The 15722-nt window shown below is 37.3% G+C and overlaps 1 protein-coding gene across 1 annotated transcript in view; it reads right to left on the reverse strand.

Moving 5' to 3' along the window:
* Window positions 1-5182: 5182 nt before the first annotated feature.
* Window positions 5183-15722, reverse strand: part of ANO4 (anoctamin 4) — a gene marked incomplete at its 5' end in the record, with an annotated part of 98332 nt that continues 87792 nt past the window's right edge. The window contains 4 exons of the mRNA XM_081958708.1: window positions 5183-7406; window positions 8371-8476; window positions 12992-13111; window positions 15179-15326. Of these exons, the coding sequence (XP_081814834.1) occupies window positions 7215-7406; window positions 8371-8476; window positions 12992-13111; window positions 15179-15326 (566 nt within the window). The 3' untranslated portion in view covers window positions 5183-7214. The remainder of the gene's footprint in view (window positions 7407-8370; window positions 8477-12991; window positions 13112-15178; window positions 15327-15722) is intronic.

Below are 15722 nucleotides of genomic sequence, written 5' to 3' on the forward strand. Positions count from 1 at the left end.
TTTCTGGCAGCAGCCCTTTTATAGAGAGCTGTCAGACCCTTCGACCAATCAGATTTGAATACTATTCCCGCCGGAACAGAGGACTTGGTGAAAACTACTATATTGATTATCAGTGTGTAACAGTTTAAATAAAGAGATAGACCACAGACTTCTGTTTACGAAAATGGATTTTATGATGAATATTCAGTACTGGAAAGACAAATTTGTAAGTATAGTTTAAAAGTGCTATCGATGTACCTATTTCCAGTTAGATAGTATGCTAATAGAATATTTGTAGCTTTAAATTTCAAAGTTTGATATTAGATTTCTGGTACAAATTGAAATTACAGGGCAGTTCAGTATCTTTTTTCCAAGTATTAATTATCAGTGACTGGGTAATGTTTACTAAATATATAGGTGTCAGATTCAAGATGCTTATCTAAACTATATCACTCTACTGAACTTCATGATCAGATCACAAGGCAATTTAAATAACCTTTTTACAATTAGATCACAATGAATTAGAGCCAGTGGATTTTAGGTATTTGGAGAATACCCAAATCTCCAACCTTACTTGTTTCAGTGGAATTTAAGAGTATATATTAATAGAGCTGTGCAGATTTGATTTCAGTAAGACGATTTGATGAACAAAGCAATGAAATCATAGCAATTGACAGCAACAGACAGAAGTAGATGTCATAATTTTTTCCCTGGGATCACAGGGTGCTTGCAGAGTTCGGCCTCAGCTCAAGAAAAGCATAGTAGTTCCAGAAAAGTACTATATTTCTGCTTTTATATACCTTGATATATTTGGAATCAAATCTGAAATGCTACATATTCTATCCAGATATTTTAAATGCTAGAACCTTATTTGACTTCTATAAGTTCTTGAAGAATTGACTTTTCATTTGAGTATTGGGCTTCGTTGTAATGATGGAAGTTGTACAAACAGAATTGTTCTCAGTTACTTTACATCTGTTTCCTGCTATTTTTTCATTATCAATTTTGCTTTTGGTTTTAGTATTTTATTAGCTGATCAGAATCTCAGTTTGTAAGATGGGCAGCCACATAAATCAAATTGATAAATAAATAATGATGTGGCCTTGGTAAAGAAACAAAGTTTCCTTTGAATAAAGGTTGTGTTGTTTTTAATTTGCATTACAGATTGCTCCTGAACAAGGCTGATTCAGAAGACAAAACAGAAAAGAAGAGCATTTCTATTAAAAAAAAACTTCTGTAAATGAAACCCATGGAATACAGTAATGTAGAACATGTAGCAATCTTTGGTTTTACTCAGTGATATTCTCTTGAAATATCAAAACTGAGGAACATTTTCATCTGTTTTTCATTTTTAACAAGTTAATACCGGTGAAACTTGAAATATTAGAATATTGTGCAAAAGTTCATTTAATTCAGTAATGCAATTTAAAAGGTGAAACTAATATATGAGATAGACTCATTACATGTAAAGCAAGATAGTTCAAGCTGTGATTTGTCATAATTGTGATGATTATGGCTTACAGCTCTTGAAAACCCCAAATTCACAATCTCAGAAAATTAGAACATAGTGAAAAGGTGCAATATTCTAGGCTCAAAGTGTCCCACTCTAATCAGCTAATTAAGCCATAACACCTGCAAAGGGTTCCTGAGCCTTTAAATGGTCTCTCAGTCTGGTTCAGTAGGAATCACAATCATGGGAAAGACTGCTGACCTGACAGTTGTGCAGAAAACTATAGAATAGTGGGCGATGAACGAGCTGAGGTAAACTTCCAAAGATTTATTGCAACAAGCAGTAACAGCAATACAGGAGAGAAGCGCTGTTCCCCTGCTTGATAGCTATTTATACGGAGGTGTCAAGCAGGGAAACCAATGAGGAGAGAGAAACAGCCCGCTCTTCAGCCAAGCCGCATCTTAGCCAATCAGGCATGGCTTGGCTGTTGCTGGCTGTCAGGCAGGGGAATCCCCGGTCGTAAGTCGAGGAATACAACAAAAACCATTATTGACACCCTCCATAAGGAGGGAAAGCCTCAAAAGAAGTTGGATGTTCCCAAAGTGCTGTATCAAAGCACATTAATAGAAAGTTATGTGGAAGGGAAAAGTGTGGAAGAAAAAGGTGTACAAGCAACAGAGATGACCGCAGCCTGGAGAGGATTGTCAGGAAAAGGCCATTCAAAAGTGTTGGGGACTTTCACAAGGAGTGGACTGAGGCTGGAGTCAGTGCATCAAGAGCCACCACAAACAGACGGATCCTGGACATGGGCTTCAAATGTCGTATTCCTCTTGTCAAGCCGCTCCTGAACAACAAACAACGTCAGAAGCGTCTTACCTGGACTAAAGAAAAACAGACCTGGTCTGTTGCTCGGTGGTCCAAAGTCCTCTTTTCTGATGAGAGCAACTTTTGCATCTCATTTGGAAACCAAGGACCCAGAGTATGGAGGAAGAATGGAGAGGCACACACTGCAAGATGCTAGAAGTCCAGTGTGAAGTTTCCACAGTCTGTGTTGATTTGGGGAGCCATGTCATATTCTGGTGTTGGTGCACTGTGCTTCATTAAGTCCAGGGTCAACGGAGCCGTCTACCAGGAGATTTTGGAGCACTTCATGCTTCCTTCCGCAGACGAGCTTTATGGGGATGCTGATTTCATTTTCCAGCAGGACTTGGCACCTGCCCACAACGCCAAAAGCACCAAAACCTGGTTCAATGACCATGGGATTACTGTGCTTGATTGGCTAGCAAACTCGCCTGACCTGAACCCATAGAGAATCTATGGAGCATTGCCAAGAGAAAGATGAGAGACATGAGACCGAACAATGCAGAAGAGCTGAAGGCCGCTATTGAAGCATCCTGGTCTTCCATAACACCTCAGCAGTACCACAGGCTGATAGCTTCCATGCCATGCCGCATTGAGGCAGTAATTGCTGCAAAAGGGGCCCAAACCAAGTACTGAGTACATATGCATGCTTATACTTTTCAGAGATCCGATATTGTTCTATGTACAATCCTTGTTTTAATGATTGCATGTAATATTCTAATTTTCTGACATTATGGATTTGGGGTTTTCATGAGCTGTAAGCCATAATCATCACAATTATGACAAATCACGGCTTGAACTATCTTGTTTTGCATGTAATAAGTCTATCTCATATATTAGTTTCACCTTTTAAGTTGCATTACTGAAATAAATGAACTTTTGCACGATATTCTAATTTTTTGAGTTTCACCTGTAAATACTTAGAACCCTTTCCACTTTTTGAGAATGGGTTGTTGGTTCTTACCTGATACGCCCCTTCTCGAGGCAGGTGGAGACAGCCGTCATGCATGGGTTAACTCAGTCAGTAACCAATAGAACTGAGTCTACTGAACTTTTAAAAGTAGGAAGTATGCAGTTAAGAGGGCAAATGATCCTTTTGGAGGACTGGTTACTTTGTATTAGTGTCTTCAGAGGGTAAGCACTGAAGAGATCCACTCACTCTTCTCCACTAGGTTTGTGCAGTTTCTGTTTCAGAGAACTTGTATCCTGTGCCTGAGACATTTTCTTCCAATTTCCTAAGGAACTTTTCTCTGCAGTGCAACATTTCCCTAATAAGTGCTAATGGCAAGTTAATAAGCTCTACTCCGTGACCTTAATTAATTGTTTCCTACAGTTGCCACTGTTGCCTGAAATTAATAAGATCTCTGCCTTGACCTTAATAAGTTAATAGCTGATAGGTTTTGCCTCATGAGTGTATAATAGGCAAACAACCAGCCTTATCACTTTCTTTTAATGTGAATTCCATATTACCTTGATTATTATTTCTTCCTTTCCAATGAATGTAAACACAAGTTCCTTCTTGTTAATCATCTCAGTGCTGGGGTGAGCAATCCAAAGGGCAGGGAAAATCTGTTAAAATCTGCCTGGCAATCCCAACTTCCTTATGGCCCTAATTCTGAAGGCAGCCCTTCCCACTTGGACTCACCAAGGCAGACTGAGGAAGGATCCCCTGGTGCTGTTGGATGTATTTCTGAATAAATTTTATTAAGGGTCTGTTGCTAGCCTGGCATCTCCCTTGATATTCTCATTCTTTGGCAGCTATTCTGCAATTTCTAAATTAAATATTGATGCACAAACTAACAACTAGTACTTGAAGCGATAATTTCCAAAGAATGCCTTTTATTACTAATTCTTTTTAAACAGGGAAAAGCCATGGCTGATACAGGATATTTCACTGGAGCACTTCAAAGTAGCAACTCACAGTTAACTGTCTTCCTTTGAGATGGGCTAATCACCTGGGAGAAAGCTTCTTCAAGCTGTTTTTACTGCTTGGGAATGGAAAGGGTCATCCACTAGAAATATTTTCAGCTGGATAAAGACTAAAAGACTGAAGACTCAATATCTTTTCAATCATCCTGCATAGCAAAATTGTAAGATCATATAATCAATAAAATACAATTTAGAAAAGGAATAGTAAACATCATATACCATTCTTATAAATAGTACACAAGGAAATTAATAGGAGAAAAATAAAGTACCATAAATCTGTCAATAACTATTGCAATTAAGTTTTTTTTTAAAATCACCAAGAGAAACGACACTAACAAAGCCTGGAAGATTCACACTGGAAAGACATGCTGGAATGACCATCAGATTGCAGGGCAAGTATTCTGATTGGTTGTCAGACTTCCATGGGGCCATAAGTGGTAACTTTGTAGGTTGTCTTGAGTCCCAGGCTTGGTTGAATCTTGCTGGGTCATTTAATGAAGGGGCTTTGGGCAATTCCTGTTATGGCTTAATGGCTTTGTCCTGGTTTGGTTCTTGAGTGAGGGCTAATCTTGCCACCCTGGAGTTGGAGGTCTTTTGTTTTGTAGATAAGTTGGCACCAAAATATCTGCTGGGGCTGAGTTTCTGTGTCCCTTAAGATTTTTATTTCTTTTTTAGGGGAAATATTCTGCCTTTTAAATATTTCCTAGAATATTTCATTCTTCTAGGAGATAGGTGTGTGCTAACATTCTACACAGGAAAACACTGTGGTTTTGTGCTCACTTGGGGAACTTTTTAAGGTGCCAGAGAATGGGTACCTTATAATTTTGGGAACAACCAATTTCTCAATATAATGTGGATTTAAATGAGTAATATTTTTAAAAGACAAAATCATAGACTTTCATAAAATATGTTTTTATTCTTTGAAAAATAAACATAAAAGCAAAAAATTAATTCATAACAGGTTTTAAAATTTATTATATAATTGTAGGAATGCTAAATATAGTTTTATGATAATGGTATTCTATAAGTGTGTAAAATTGATTTTCATGTTATTTTTTGGTATTTACAAATAAACAATATATATAGTACATATTCATCAATGATATATAGCATTTCCGTTGAAAAATCGCAATGCAAAGAGTATGTGTAATGTACATAACAGTAAAAAATGCTACTATAATATGCTTTGCTAATATATATTACATTAATCAGTGGTAATATTATATATATTTCTATTTTCAAACTCAAATATGTCAGATGAAACATAACACAGAAAAGAGCAATCAGGCTGAAAAATGATCCAGAGTGTATCCATTAGGTTTATTTGTTTGTTTGTATGTTAGACTTTTTTTTTAAGATTCAAAAGTAATCATATGCAGGCTGCCCCATTATTCCAAATAATAAACTCCTGGAAATGTTTTGCCCCATTTGCTGTTTTAAAATTGCCCATGAATTGACATTGCATCATTTCCACTTTCCAGAAAACAGGGTTCTTAAGGAAATAAAAAAAGGAAAAGAGTATAGATCTGCTATGTGCAGATATGAAAAACACAATATCCAAACATTATTTTAGATTGTCAGAATACTGCATTGTGTCCCTAATATGAAGTGAATCTTGAATATATATCACTTGTCTCCAGGCTTGAGCAGTATCAATATGGAAAAAAAGAGTTGCTCTTTCTTTTTCTGGGGGGCTCCCATTCATAGAATCTTTGTTTTTCACAAGAATTTAAACAATAAAAAATTTAATCCTTCCCAGCTCTACACAACATAAACAAAAATCAGCTGAGCTGTCATTGAAAGTTTTATGCGTTAATAGTTTTTATTTCCACCTTCCTTTTCCAGTTAAATTATTAGGGTGCATATGCCTTTTCTATATTAAGTGTATATTACAGTAATTAATCCTGAATCCTTAAAATTGTACTATGATTGTACTATGGTTACTAGAATGCTAAAAAATAAGTTTCAATTTAATTTAAAACTGGATAGTCCTTGCAATATATATTTCTCTAGTTTTTTTCTTCTAGCTTTTTTTTTGCAGTCTAGGAGACATAATCAGATTGCAAATAAATATCTTGGAGGTAGGTATCAGATACTACTGAGTATGCATACCATTCCCCTCTTCCTCTCTATCTTTGGAAGAGGAGATCCATGCATATACAGCAAGCAGGAGAGTTGGTCATTATTTCCAGACCCAAAACATATTGGCAGAAAGATGACATATAAGTCAAAGAAAGAGAAGAGAAATGCTAATATCTATAAATTATCCAGGAGCCACATGAAGTAATGTTGGTGAAAATACATTCTTGAAATATTAAAGAATCCACTTCCTCTGGAAGAAACACAACTACTGTTTCAAATATTTTAAATGGCTAACTGTGTGTGTGCCTGCATATCCAGCAGAAGTGTGGCCTGGGCATGCACACATGGTGGACAAGCAGCCAGTAAAAAGTCTTCAAAGTACAGGTAACTCTTGTTTAGTAATCACAATTGGCACCAACCGATCGGTAGTTAAGCGCAAAGCAATTGGTAAGTTAAACTACAACATTGCTTATATTTCAGCATTCCTGTACTTTACAGACCTGCAAATGTCATAAATGCAAGGATTGTTTATAAAGTTACTTTTTCCATTATAACTTTGGATAGTTGCTAAATGAAGCATTCTCTTTTTTAAAAAAGGATTACCTTTAGTATGCTTATCCTTTTGCAGAATAGAGCCACTTTAATGCTTCAAGGAACATCAACTGCCTTCTATGGATGCTTTGCACAGCTCTGAAAAATATATTGCTAAATCCTATCCATAGCTGGATATAAGTATGTTATACTGTAATGAAAATACATTAACTGTGGAAAATATGCAGGTTACTGATTTGTGTTCAGTACCCCCGTTCAATGTCCTCATAAAATACTCATCTGAACTTTGATTTATTTGAAAAATTACAGTCTATTTGAGAATTTACTTTACACCTGTATTTAGAAATGCTCACTCCATTAGTTATGGCCATTCCTTGTAGTAAGATTTTCCATTTTTCTTCTTCTCTTTTTGTTCTTTCTGGAGGCGCTCAAGTTCGGCTTCATACATCATTTCCTGAATGAGATATTTTTCTCTTCTCATACGATCCCTTAGATCTTTAGGAAGATCTGGGATTAAATAGGAAATCAAGTGTTTTATACAAAACACAAGGTGCTGTAAAGAAAGTTTTAACAGCAAGTGAGTTTACTAGCATAAAAACATGAACACTTACAGTAATCTTTATTATTAATAAGTGTAATGGGAAAAATACAGTTGTCTCCACACACTCTTTATATTTCTGTATTTCCTTTTTTTAAAGAATCACTTCATTTCTATTAACATCCTCACATCCCAAAGAGACCAAGAACAACTAATGGTATCTATTTCTTATTGTACTCAAATTGCAAGTGTCAGTGTATTTAGTTCAATACAATAAAGAAATAGATAGGAGGAGGAAAAAATCCAGATACATTTAAGAATTTTTTTTTTAATTTTTAGTACTATTTAAATTAAATTTTAATACGTTTACATTTAGTGAAATATCTGTACGTCCCTGGTACTATGAGCCATCCTACATACAAACAACAGCTATTTTGAATTAATAGATTCACATAGGAAGATCTTATACTGTGAATTTATATGAATAGTGTTGTAAAAAACCTTTCAATAGATATTGGAAGAGAAAAAAATTGAGCACAGGCCACTATTGGGAAACCAGAATTTATTATACCCAGTGTTAATAGTATCAGCATTTTATACCTTGACACTGAACAACCAAGTGGCAGTTCAACAGTGGTGGGTTTCAAAAAAATTTACTACCGGTTCTGTAGGCATGGCTTGGTGGGCGTGGCGTGGCTTGGTGGGTGTGGCAGGGGAAGGATACTGTAAAATCTCCATTCCTTCCCCACTCCAGGGGAAAGTAACTGCAAAATCTCCATTTCCTCCCAATCAGCTGGGACTCAGGAGACAGAGAACAGATGGGGGTGGGGCCAGCCAGAGGTGGTATTGCCGGTTCTATGAACTACTCAAAAGTTTCTCTATCAGTTCTCCAGAACTGGTCAGAACCTGCTGAATACCACCTCTGCAGTTCAATCATTTTTAAGTTTTACATTTGGAAGGCTGCAAAACTGAAACTTACCTCAAAAACAATAATAAATGCCAACCGTGCAGCTAAGACATGCCAGAACTGTAGTGTGTAACCATAGGGCACTGGAGAATGAGGGGGATCACGATAGTCTCTGTACCTGAAAGGACAAGCAAAAAAAAGATACATTTTGTCTATTAAAGTTCAAAATATCTACCGAATGTATATCAACACTACTATGATAGTCTGTCTTGAAGCCTTTGTTCACCATTGAGGCCATTAATAACTGAAATCAAAGGTATTGAAAGGATTATGGAAATTCCCAATATACTGAGCTTCTAGACCAGTGGTTCCCAAACTTTTTCAGTCCACCGCCCCCTTGGTGCTACAAACTGATCCTCAGTGCCCCCCCCCCCCAGTGGTGGAATTCAATTTTTTTTACGACCGGTTCTGTGGGCGTGGCTTGATGGGCGTGGCTGGGGGAGTCATGTGACTGGGTGGTTTGCATGAAGGAATAAAGATAGTAACAGTAAAATTCAAAACTGTAACAATTAATTGCACATTTATTCAAAATCCAATTTAAAAATCTTTGTAGTTAGTTAATTCAACAAAATTGTTGAACATGATCCAGTGATACCAGGTTTTCAAAGTCTGATAGTCATTTATCAAGAACCTTAGTAACTAGTAACTTAGTAAACTTAGCAAAATTTAGTAACTACTTCACTGTTCAGTAAATTCTTAATGTGATGGATGGGCTTGATGAAGTGATACCAGTTTCCCAATGTCTGGTTTTAAGTCACTTAGCAGGAATCTTAAATCACCACATTCAGTAATCTGGAATCATTTTCTTTGCTTGGGGACCACACTGAAGCCACATTCCACCAAATATGATGTTGGAAATGCAACAAGGAGCTTCTTAACCACTGTCCATAGTGCAGGATAGCGATCAGAAATTTCTTTCTGTAACTAAAACTCTTGGTACAATTTCTTGAACTTTGGCTTCAGTTCAATGTCACCAACATTTGCTTGAATTATTTGATGAGATTATTGCATGGTACCTAGGGATTCCCAATATGGAAAGTGAGAATGGGAACATTTTAGCAGATCTATATGTTCTTGGGTTATAATTTTCACTGAAGAACCATGGAGATGGAAAGGGAAATATAGACAATGGAGTCCAATCCCCTTCCTCAACAGTTTGGAAGAATAACTCTAGCAAAATGTAGCCTTTTACCTCTTTGGGGAATCATTTATTATTATTATTATTATTATTATTATTATTATTATTATTATTATTTATTTTTCCCAATACAACTCATGCAAAGGGTCATCCACAACTACATTACATTTTCCACACTCATATTTGTGATTCCTTATAACTTCTTTAAACTAAACATTTTTAGTACAAATCAATGCATTGACATATATATCACTAATGCAGTTTCCTATCTCTTCCATTGACATAATTAACACCTTATGTATTGAATACAAGTATATCAAGTATAGGTTAAACATGAATTGAATAACATCTAATTCAAATGTATAAGCTGTGAATTTATTATATAATCACAGGCAAACATTGCACGTATGCCTAAGTCCTCTACCCACGCACATTATAAGACAGATAAAGCTATCTTAGCTGGCTGTTATAAATATTACTCTGCTAATTCAACAAGAAATGCTACTGCATGAATTCTTAATGCAGAACACAGCTAAAAGTGATTTTAGCAATTTTCTTTCCAAGTTAATTCAAAATGTATATCCAAATGTTCCTCTTATTTTTTCCCCAAGCACTAGGGAGGATTATATTCAAAACCAGACACTTTTGCTCTGTGTGTGTGTGTGTGTGTGTGTGTTTGCTTGCTTCTGGTCTCCAGAGTCAGAAGGGCTGGTTGGTACCCCCAGAGGTCATCTAGTTCCACCCCAGACAGCGCCTCCCTGCCCCACATTCCCCAGCCCCACCTCCTCTGGGAAGGCTCCGGTGGTGAGGGGAATACAGAGCCCCTGCAGAGAGCCCCTGCTGCTCTCCCTCACCCTTCACTCTTACTCCCTCCCTCTCTTCGCAGGCCGAGCGGCCGCAGCGTTACTGGGACGGTGATCATGGATGTGCTGTCGCCCCAGGGAGGGGAGGTCTGGCCGCCAGTAAAGGGCTTCCGCCGAGGCACCCCATGCAGGCAAAATAGCGAGCGAGCGAAGGAGGATCAGGCAGGGCACCGAGGCCCCTTCGCCTCCCACTTTGTCTTGATGAGGTCACTGCAACTTTCGGGCACGGACGGACAGAGGTAGCCCGGGCAGGCGAGTGGGTGAGCAATGGAGGATCAGGCAGCTCTCTTGCTCGCTTGCCCGCCCCCTCGGGCTTCCCCACCACTCTGGCTTCCTCCGTCCGTCCACGCCCGCAGCTGCAGCAACCTCATCAAGACAAAGTGGGAGCGAAGGGAGGCGAAATGGCCTCCCTTTGATCACTCGCTCCCCCCGCCTGTCCGCACTATGCTAGCCCTGCTCTCACTGATTGGCTGGCTCACCAATCGTCCCGCCCACCTCTAAGAGCCCTATCTATAGAAAGCCAAGCAGAAAAAAAGTTAACTGGGTTTAGATAGGGCTCTTAGAGGCGGGCGGGGCGATTGGTGAGCCAGCCAATCAGTGAGTGGGCAGGGCTAGCATAGTGCAGATGGGCGGGGGAAGCGAGCGATCGAGCAGCTTCTGGATGGGCGGGGGTGAATGAGCAAACTTGTTCTGAATAGCTCGCTAGAGGCCACCTCCAGCACTCCTTTGCTGCCCCCCTTGCCTCTTACTGCCCCCCTGCCGCCCCCCTGGCCTCTTACCGCCCCCCTAAGCCATCTCACCGCCCCCCAGGGGGCAATAGCGCCCACTTTGGGAACCACTGTTCTAGACAACCAAGAAGATGATTTAAACCATTTATGTTTGCATAATTTGCTTGCCAGTAAAGAGAACAGTATGACGGTTGTAAATATAGGTAATAATATGAAGAAGAATGACATACCAATCCTATCTGTCGTTGACATCCCATTCCACTAAGTACGTATCTTTGTGAGGGACACATGGAATGATGAGGAAGAAAGGGGACACCTGACAAGCTAGTGCGACCAGTCAGATCAACCATGGAAATCAATGGGTTAGGTCATCATATGTCACAGGTTGTCACATTTATCTACGTAAATCTCTGGTTTTAACTTTACTACTTGTGCTTCTTACCTATTTCTTGTGTTTCTTTCCCTCTTCTATCTATATCTTGCTCTTTTTCATCTTTTGGTATTAAAATTCAAACATAGCTTCTGCATTACGTTTTAAGTGCTGTTATATTTTCATAACAGATTTGATGTGACTACAGATAATCCTCAGGTTACAATGGCAATTGGAACTGGGAACTCCATCAGTAAGCAACATGGTTGTAAAGCATCACATGATCATGCCATTTAGTGACGCCAATTCTGGCAATTCCAGTTGCCATTGTTAAATGAAGACCACATGGATTGTTAAGTGGGGGCCTCCTATTATTAACTGCAATAATATAGTAAAATGTCTTTGGGAGAATAGGCAAAATGATGCTGTCTAGGGAACAGTCAGATAAGAGACAGCATAGCCCATAACTGCATAATGGGCAAAAAAAGCTTAGGAAGGACTTTTCTTAAGCTGATGGCAGGGAGAACTGTACTTTCACACTTATAGGATTTTGTTAATATACCGGTAGTTTTACAATGAAGTAGAAATAGCTTATGTTTCTTGTTGGGTCTACCTAGTAAGGCTGACATTGTGACTTCTGACTTCCTGCTGGCTTACCCATTGTCTTTGCTTGTAGGAAGCCAGCAGGGAATGTTGGAAATTGTGCTCATGTGACCAGCTGGACACTGCAAAAGCTGAAATTCTGAGGACCTATCCTAGGTCTCCCTTATTCAATGCCGATGTAACTTCGAACAGTCACTGAATGAATAGTCATAATCTTAACTCCCTGTACAAGTCACATCTTAAAGGCGATACCAATGGTCTACATAGCTACTAATGTCTCTCGTATCTGTGGGAGGATGTCAGAACAGGCAAGATGGTGATTGTGGTATGATTGAGGCTCTACCAGTTTGTATATGATTCAGTGTATATCGGTTTTTATCAGGCTACAGCTACCTTGCCTGTTTGTCCCTCCCTGTGGATGTGAGTGGACAATGTTCTAGCTTTTTCTATAATAAAATAGTATTCATTCAGCATCTTAGTCCTTTGCTTCATATGCACTACATTGGATACATTAGTATTTTTACCATCCCATATTGCTGATGGAAATTGTGATGAAGACCTAAAAATCAGGAAAACCCTGATTTGATTCCATATGGCATAAAAAGCTTTTATTTTACTTGGGCAATCATTCAAAGCTTTGTATTTCTGAAAATGGATTTTTGTAGCTACTATTGCTGTAGGTCAGGATTGTCAAACTGGTGGCCCGCAGGATAGATGTGTACACCTGGGCCATGCCCACTCCAGCTCCATGAAGGGGGAAAACATCACAAAACATCACATGAAAGCAATGTGACACCGCAAGTTTGACACCTGTGTTTAGGTCAATGTTATTTGTTTTTAAAAAATATGTATACTGCTTTGAATAAAAATAATGATAGTAAAGCAGTAAAAATTCTGATAAATATGCAGCGTTTTCACACATATTTCTTACCTGCAATATTTTAAAGATGCATCAGAAAGCTCACTTCCATTTGATGATGCCTCTGAACGATGTTCAAAATCAGACACCAGAAATAGTGATAAACTTGCGTTAACATAGCCAACCATACACCTAGAAAGAAAGAATGATTTTACTCAGAAGTCAGCCTTCTTACACCAGATTCTGTAATAAGTACTCACAAAAACTCAGGTCCATGTTACTTAGATCATTTGCTAACAATGAACATCCTAGGAAGAGCTGTTGGATTTAATTCTGGATTGATGAAAATAATACAGAAATTATCTGCCAAGCTTCTGATCATTTATAATTGAGAAAATAAGAGTAAACATCTTTCCCAAAGCATTAGTCTAGTTATTTGTATGTTGAGATAAATATACACCGAGGACTTTATTATCTGGAAAAAACACAAAATTGTTCAGTTTTTTAAAGGGCTTAGGGTTTCATAACTTCAAGAGAAAAATACTGATTCTCAATTAAAATATTTGTTCTGCAATCACGTTATATAAAATTATTTTAAAATAAATCCCAGTCAATGGAGAACTGCACATGGGATTCTAGTTAGTAATTCAGTAAATGAATACACTTTATTTTAGTCACTAACCAATTTTTAGTTAATTTATTTTTAATACTGAGCCAAAGAACTATAAGAAAAAGATACTTTTTTCACAGTTGGAATGAAGAACAAACTTAACAAAATTAAATTAAATTAATTAAATTAAATTGGCATTTTCAACATCAATTGGCTCAACACACGTATGAATTTTTTTAAACTTCAAATCAGTTTACTAATCCTAGGAAAAAAATAACATATAACAATGAAATGTCATTATAAACAAATGACAATATTGTAGAATTGCTGTGTCTTAGAATTACCTTTATTTGTCCTCAGATATAGCATATGATCACATCATTAGTTACATGAGACTTCATTACTTCCAAGATTTTTTTAAAAAAATGTCATTCCACCCTTAATAAAGCCCCTTTCTGAACTGAAATGGGATACAAACAACTTAACCTCTGGAGAGCCCATCATAGGAAGAAGGGCAGCTTTGAAAAAGCCCCCGGATACGGCAATCTTTTGCCAGTGATCAGTTGACAGCTACAACTGGAGTGGAGTTCAAGCACTTTCTACTGATCACTATGATGGATTAAATACATAACTTTATTGACTTTTTTATAAAATGGGTTGTTTAATCTGCTGTTTCTTCCAGTTCTCACCACTTTTTTTAAGACTAGCAGCTTAAGATGAAAAACTTCATATAATGCAGCTTCAAAATGTATTTCCTCAGAAAAAGCAATGCAGCTATACATTGCTAGAAAGGCTAATCAATAGTTCAGCTCCTCATACTCAGTTTTAGGGGAATTTTTTAATAGAAATTAAAGCAAGAGAATATACTGTAGGCTTTTCCTCTGTCTGTAATTAGGTGCCAAATCCTTGACTCATTAACGAATGAGCAGAAATGCATACCCAAAATTATAACTTTGTGTCTTTTATCCTTCTATGACAAAGCTGCAATAACATCCAAATATATTAACTCATAAGAAAATTCAAATTTCCAAAATAGCTTTCTGTATAGCAGGAATGCAAAATATAATACATCTAAATGGTTAATGAAACAAATGCTGCCTAACTTATTCTGATTCAGACATATAGATATGCCATCTGTGGTCGTTCAAAAGGCTATATATTAGTGAGATATTTATTTCATAGAAAAGAAATATCAAAATAGAAATAATAGAACTTATTGGTCACAGAGGAACATATTGTTTTATGTGGTGGTATTATTTAATATTTTTAAAAGTTCAGTTATCTTTAATATGACAATCACCAAAATATTTGTTTAGTTATTGGCACCAGAATACTTGTTCTTTCTAAAAAGCTTTGTGGCCTGCTTTCCCATAAATAGCTGATAAAAGTTGGTTGCATTATTGGTGATTTAGTCTCCCTCAAATTATTATTATTATTTTTGCAGTAGAATCAAGCAGCAGAATAATTTGGATGCAAAGAAGCTTAACAATGATATTTCTCTTTAAATATCTCATGAAAAAGTTCATAGTCCTACCTATGGAAAACTGAATGAAGTCTGTTTTAGAACCTCATAGATTGCTATGAGGTTCTAAAATTGAAACTGCAAAAGATATTTGGATTATTTTGTAGCATATTTCTTAAAAAATTACTTTTGTCCGGCCTCTCCTTGACCTGCACATGGTCCATATTTGTAAGCATAAACAAGCCGTGGGATGAAATCTGAAGTCACAGCAATAACAAACGCATTTGTGATGACAGAAAGAATTCCAATGCCTTCAAGAATTCCATACCAGATTCCTAGCAAAAGAAGAGGCATGTCAGTTTCAGCTTCTGAAATTATTAACTAAATTGTAGCATTCATCACTACTTTAATCAACATTGTTTATGGTCTGGTTCTAGATAGGTCTACCAGACCCATGCCTACAAAATGTCAATACCAAAGATTTCCCTATTAGATGTTTTTTCAAATGAATTAAAAAATCAGAATTTGGTAGTATCCATTGATAAATCTTATTAATAGGTTTTTGCAATGTGCTAGTTGGAAAAGGTGCTCCCAGACTCCTATTAATGTTTGCTACTATAGACTAAGTTGGTTATTCTCCTATGGTGTCTATAAATGTATTAAAAGTAAAAGCTTGCCACCCTGAATCTGACATCTACAACTCAACAAATCTGGAAAGCACTGAAGGAAAT

The sequence above is a fragment of the Natrix helvetica genome (genome assembly GCF_964273705.1).
Source record: "Natrix helvetica genome assembly, chromosome: 6".
NCBI classification, from domain to species: Eukaryota; Metazoa; Chordata; class Lepidosauria; order Squamata; family Natricidae; genus Natrix; species Natrix helvetica.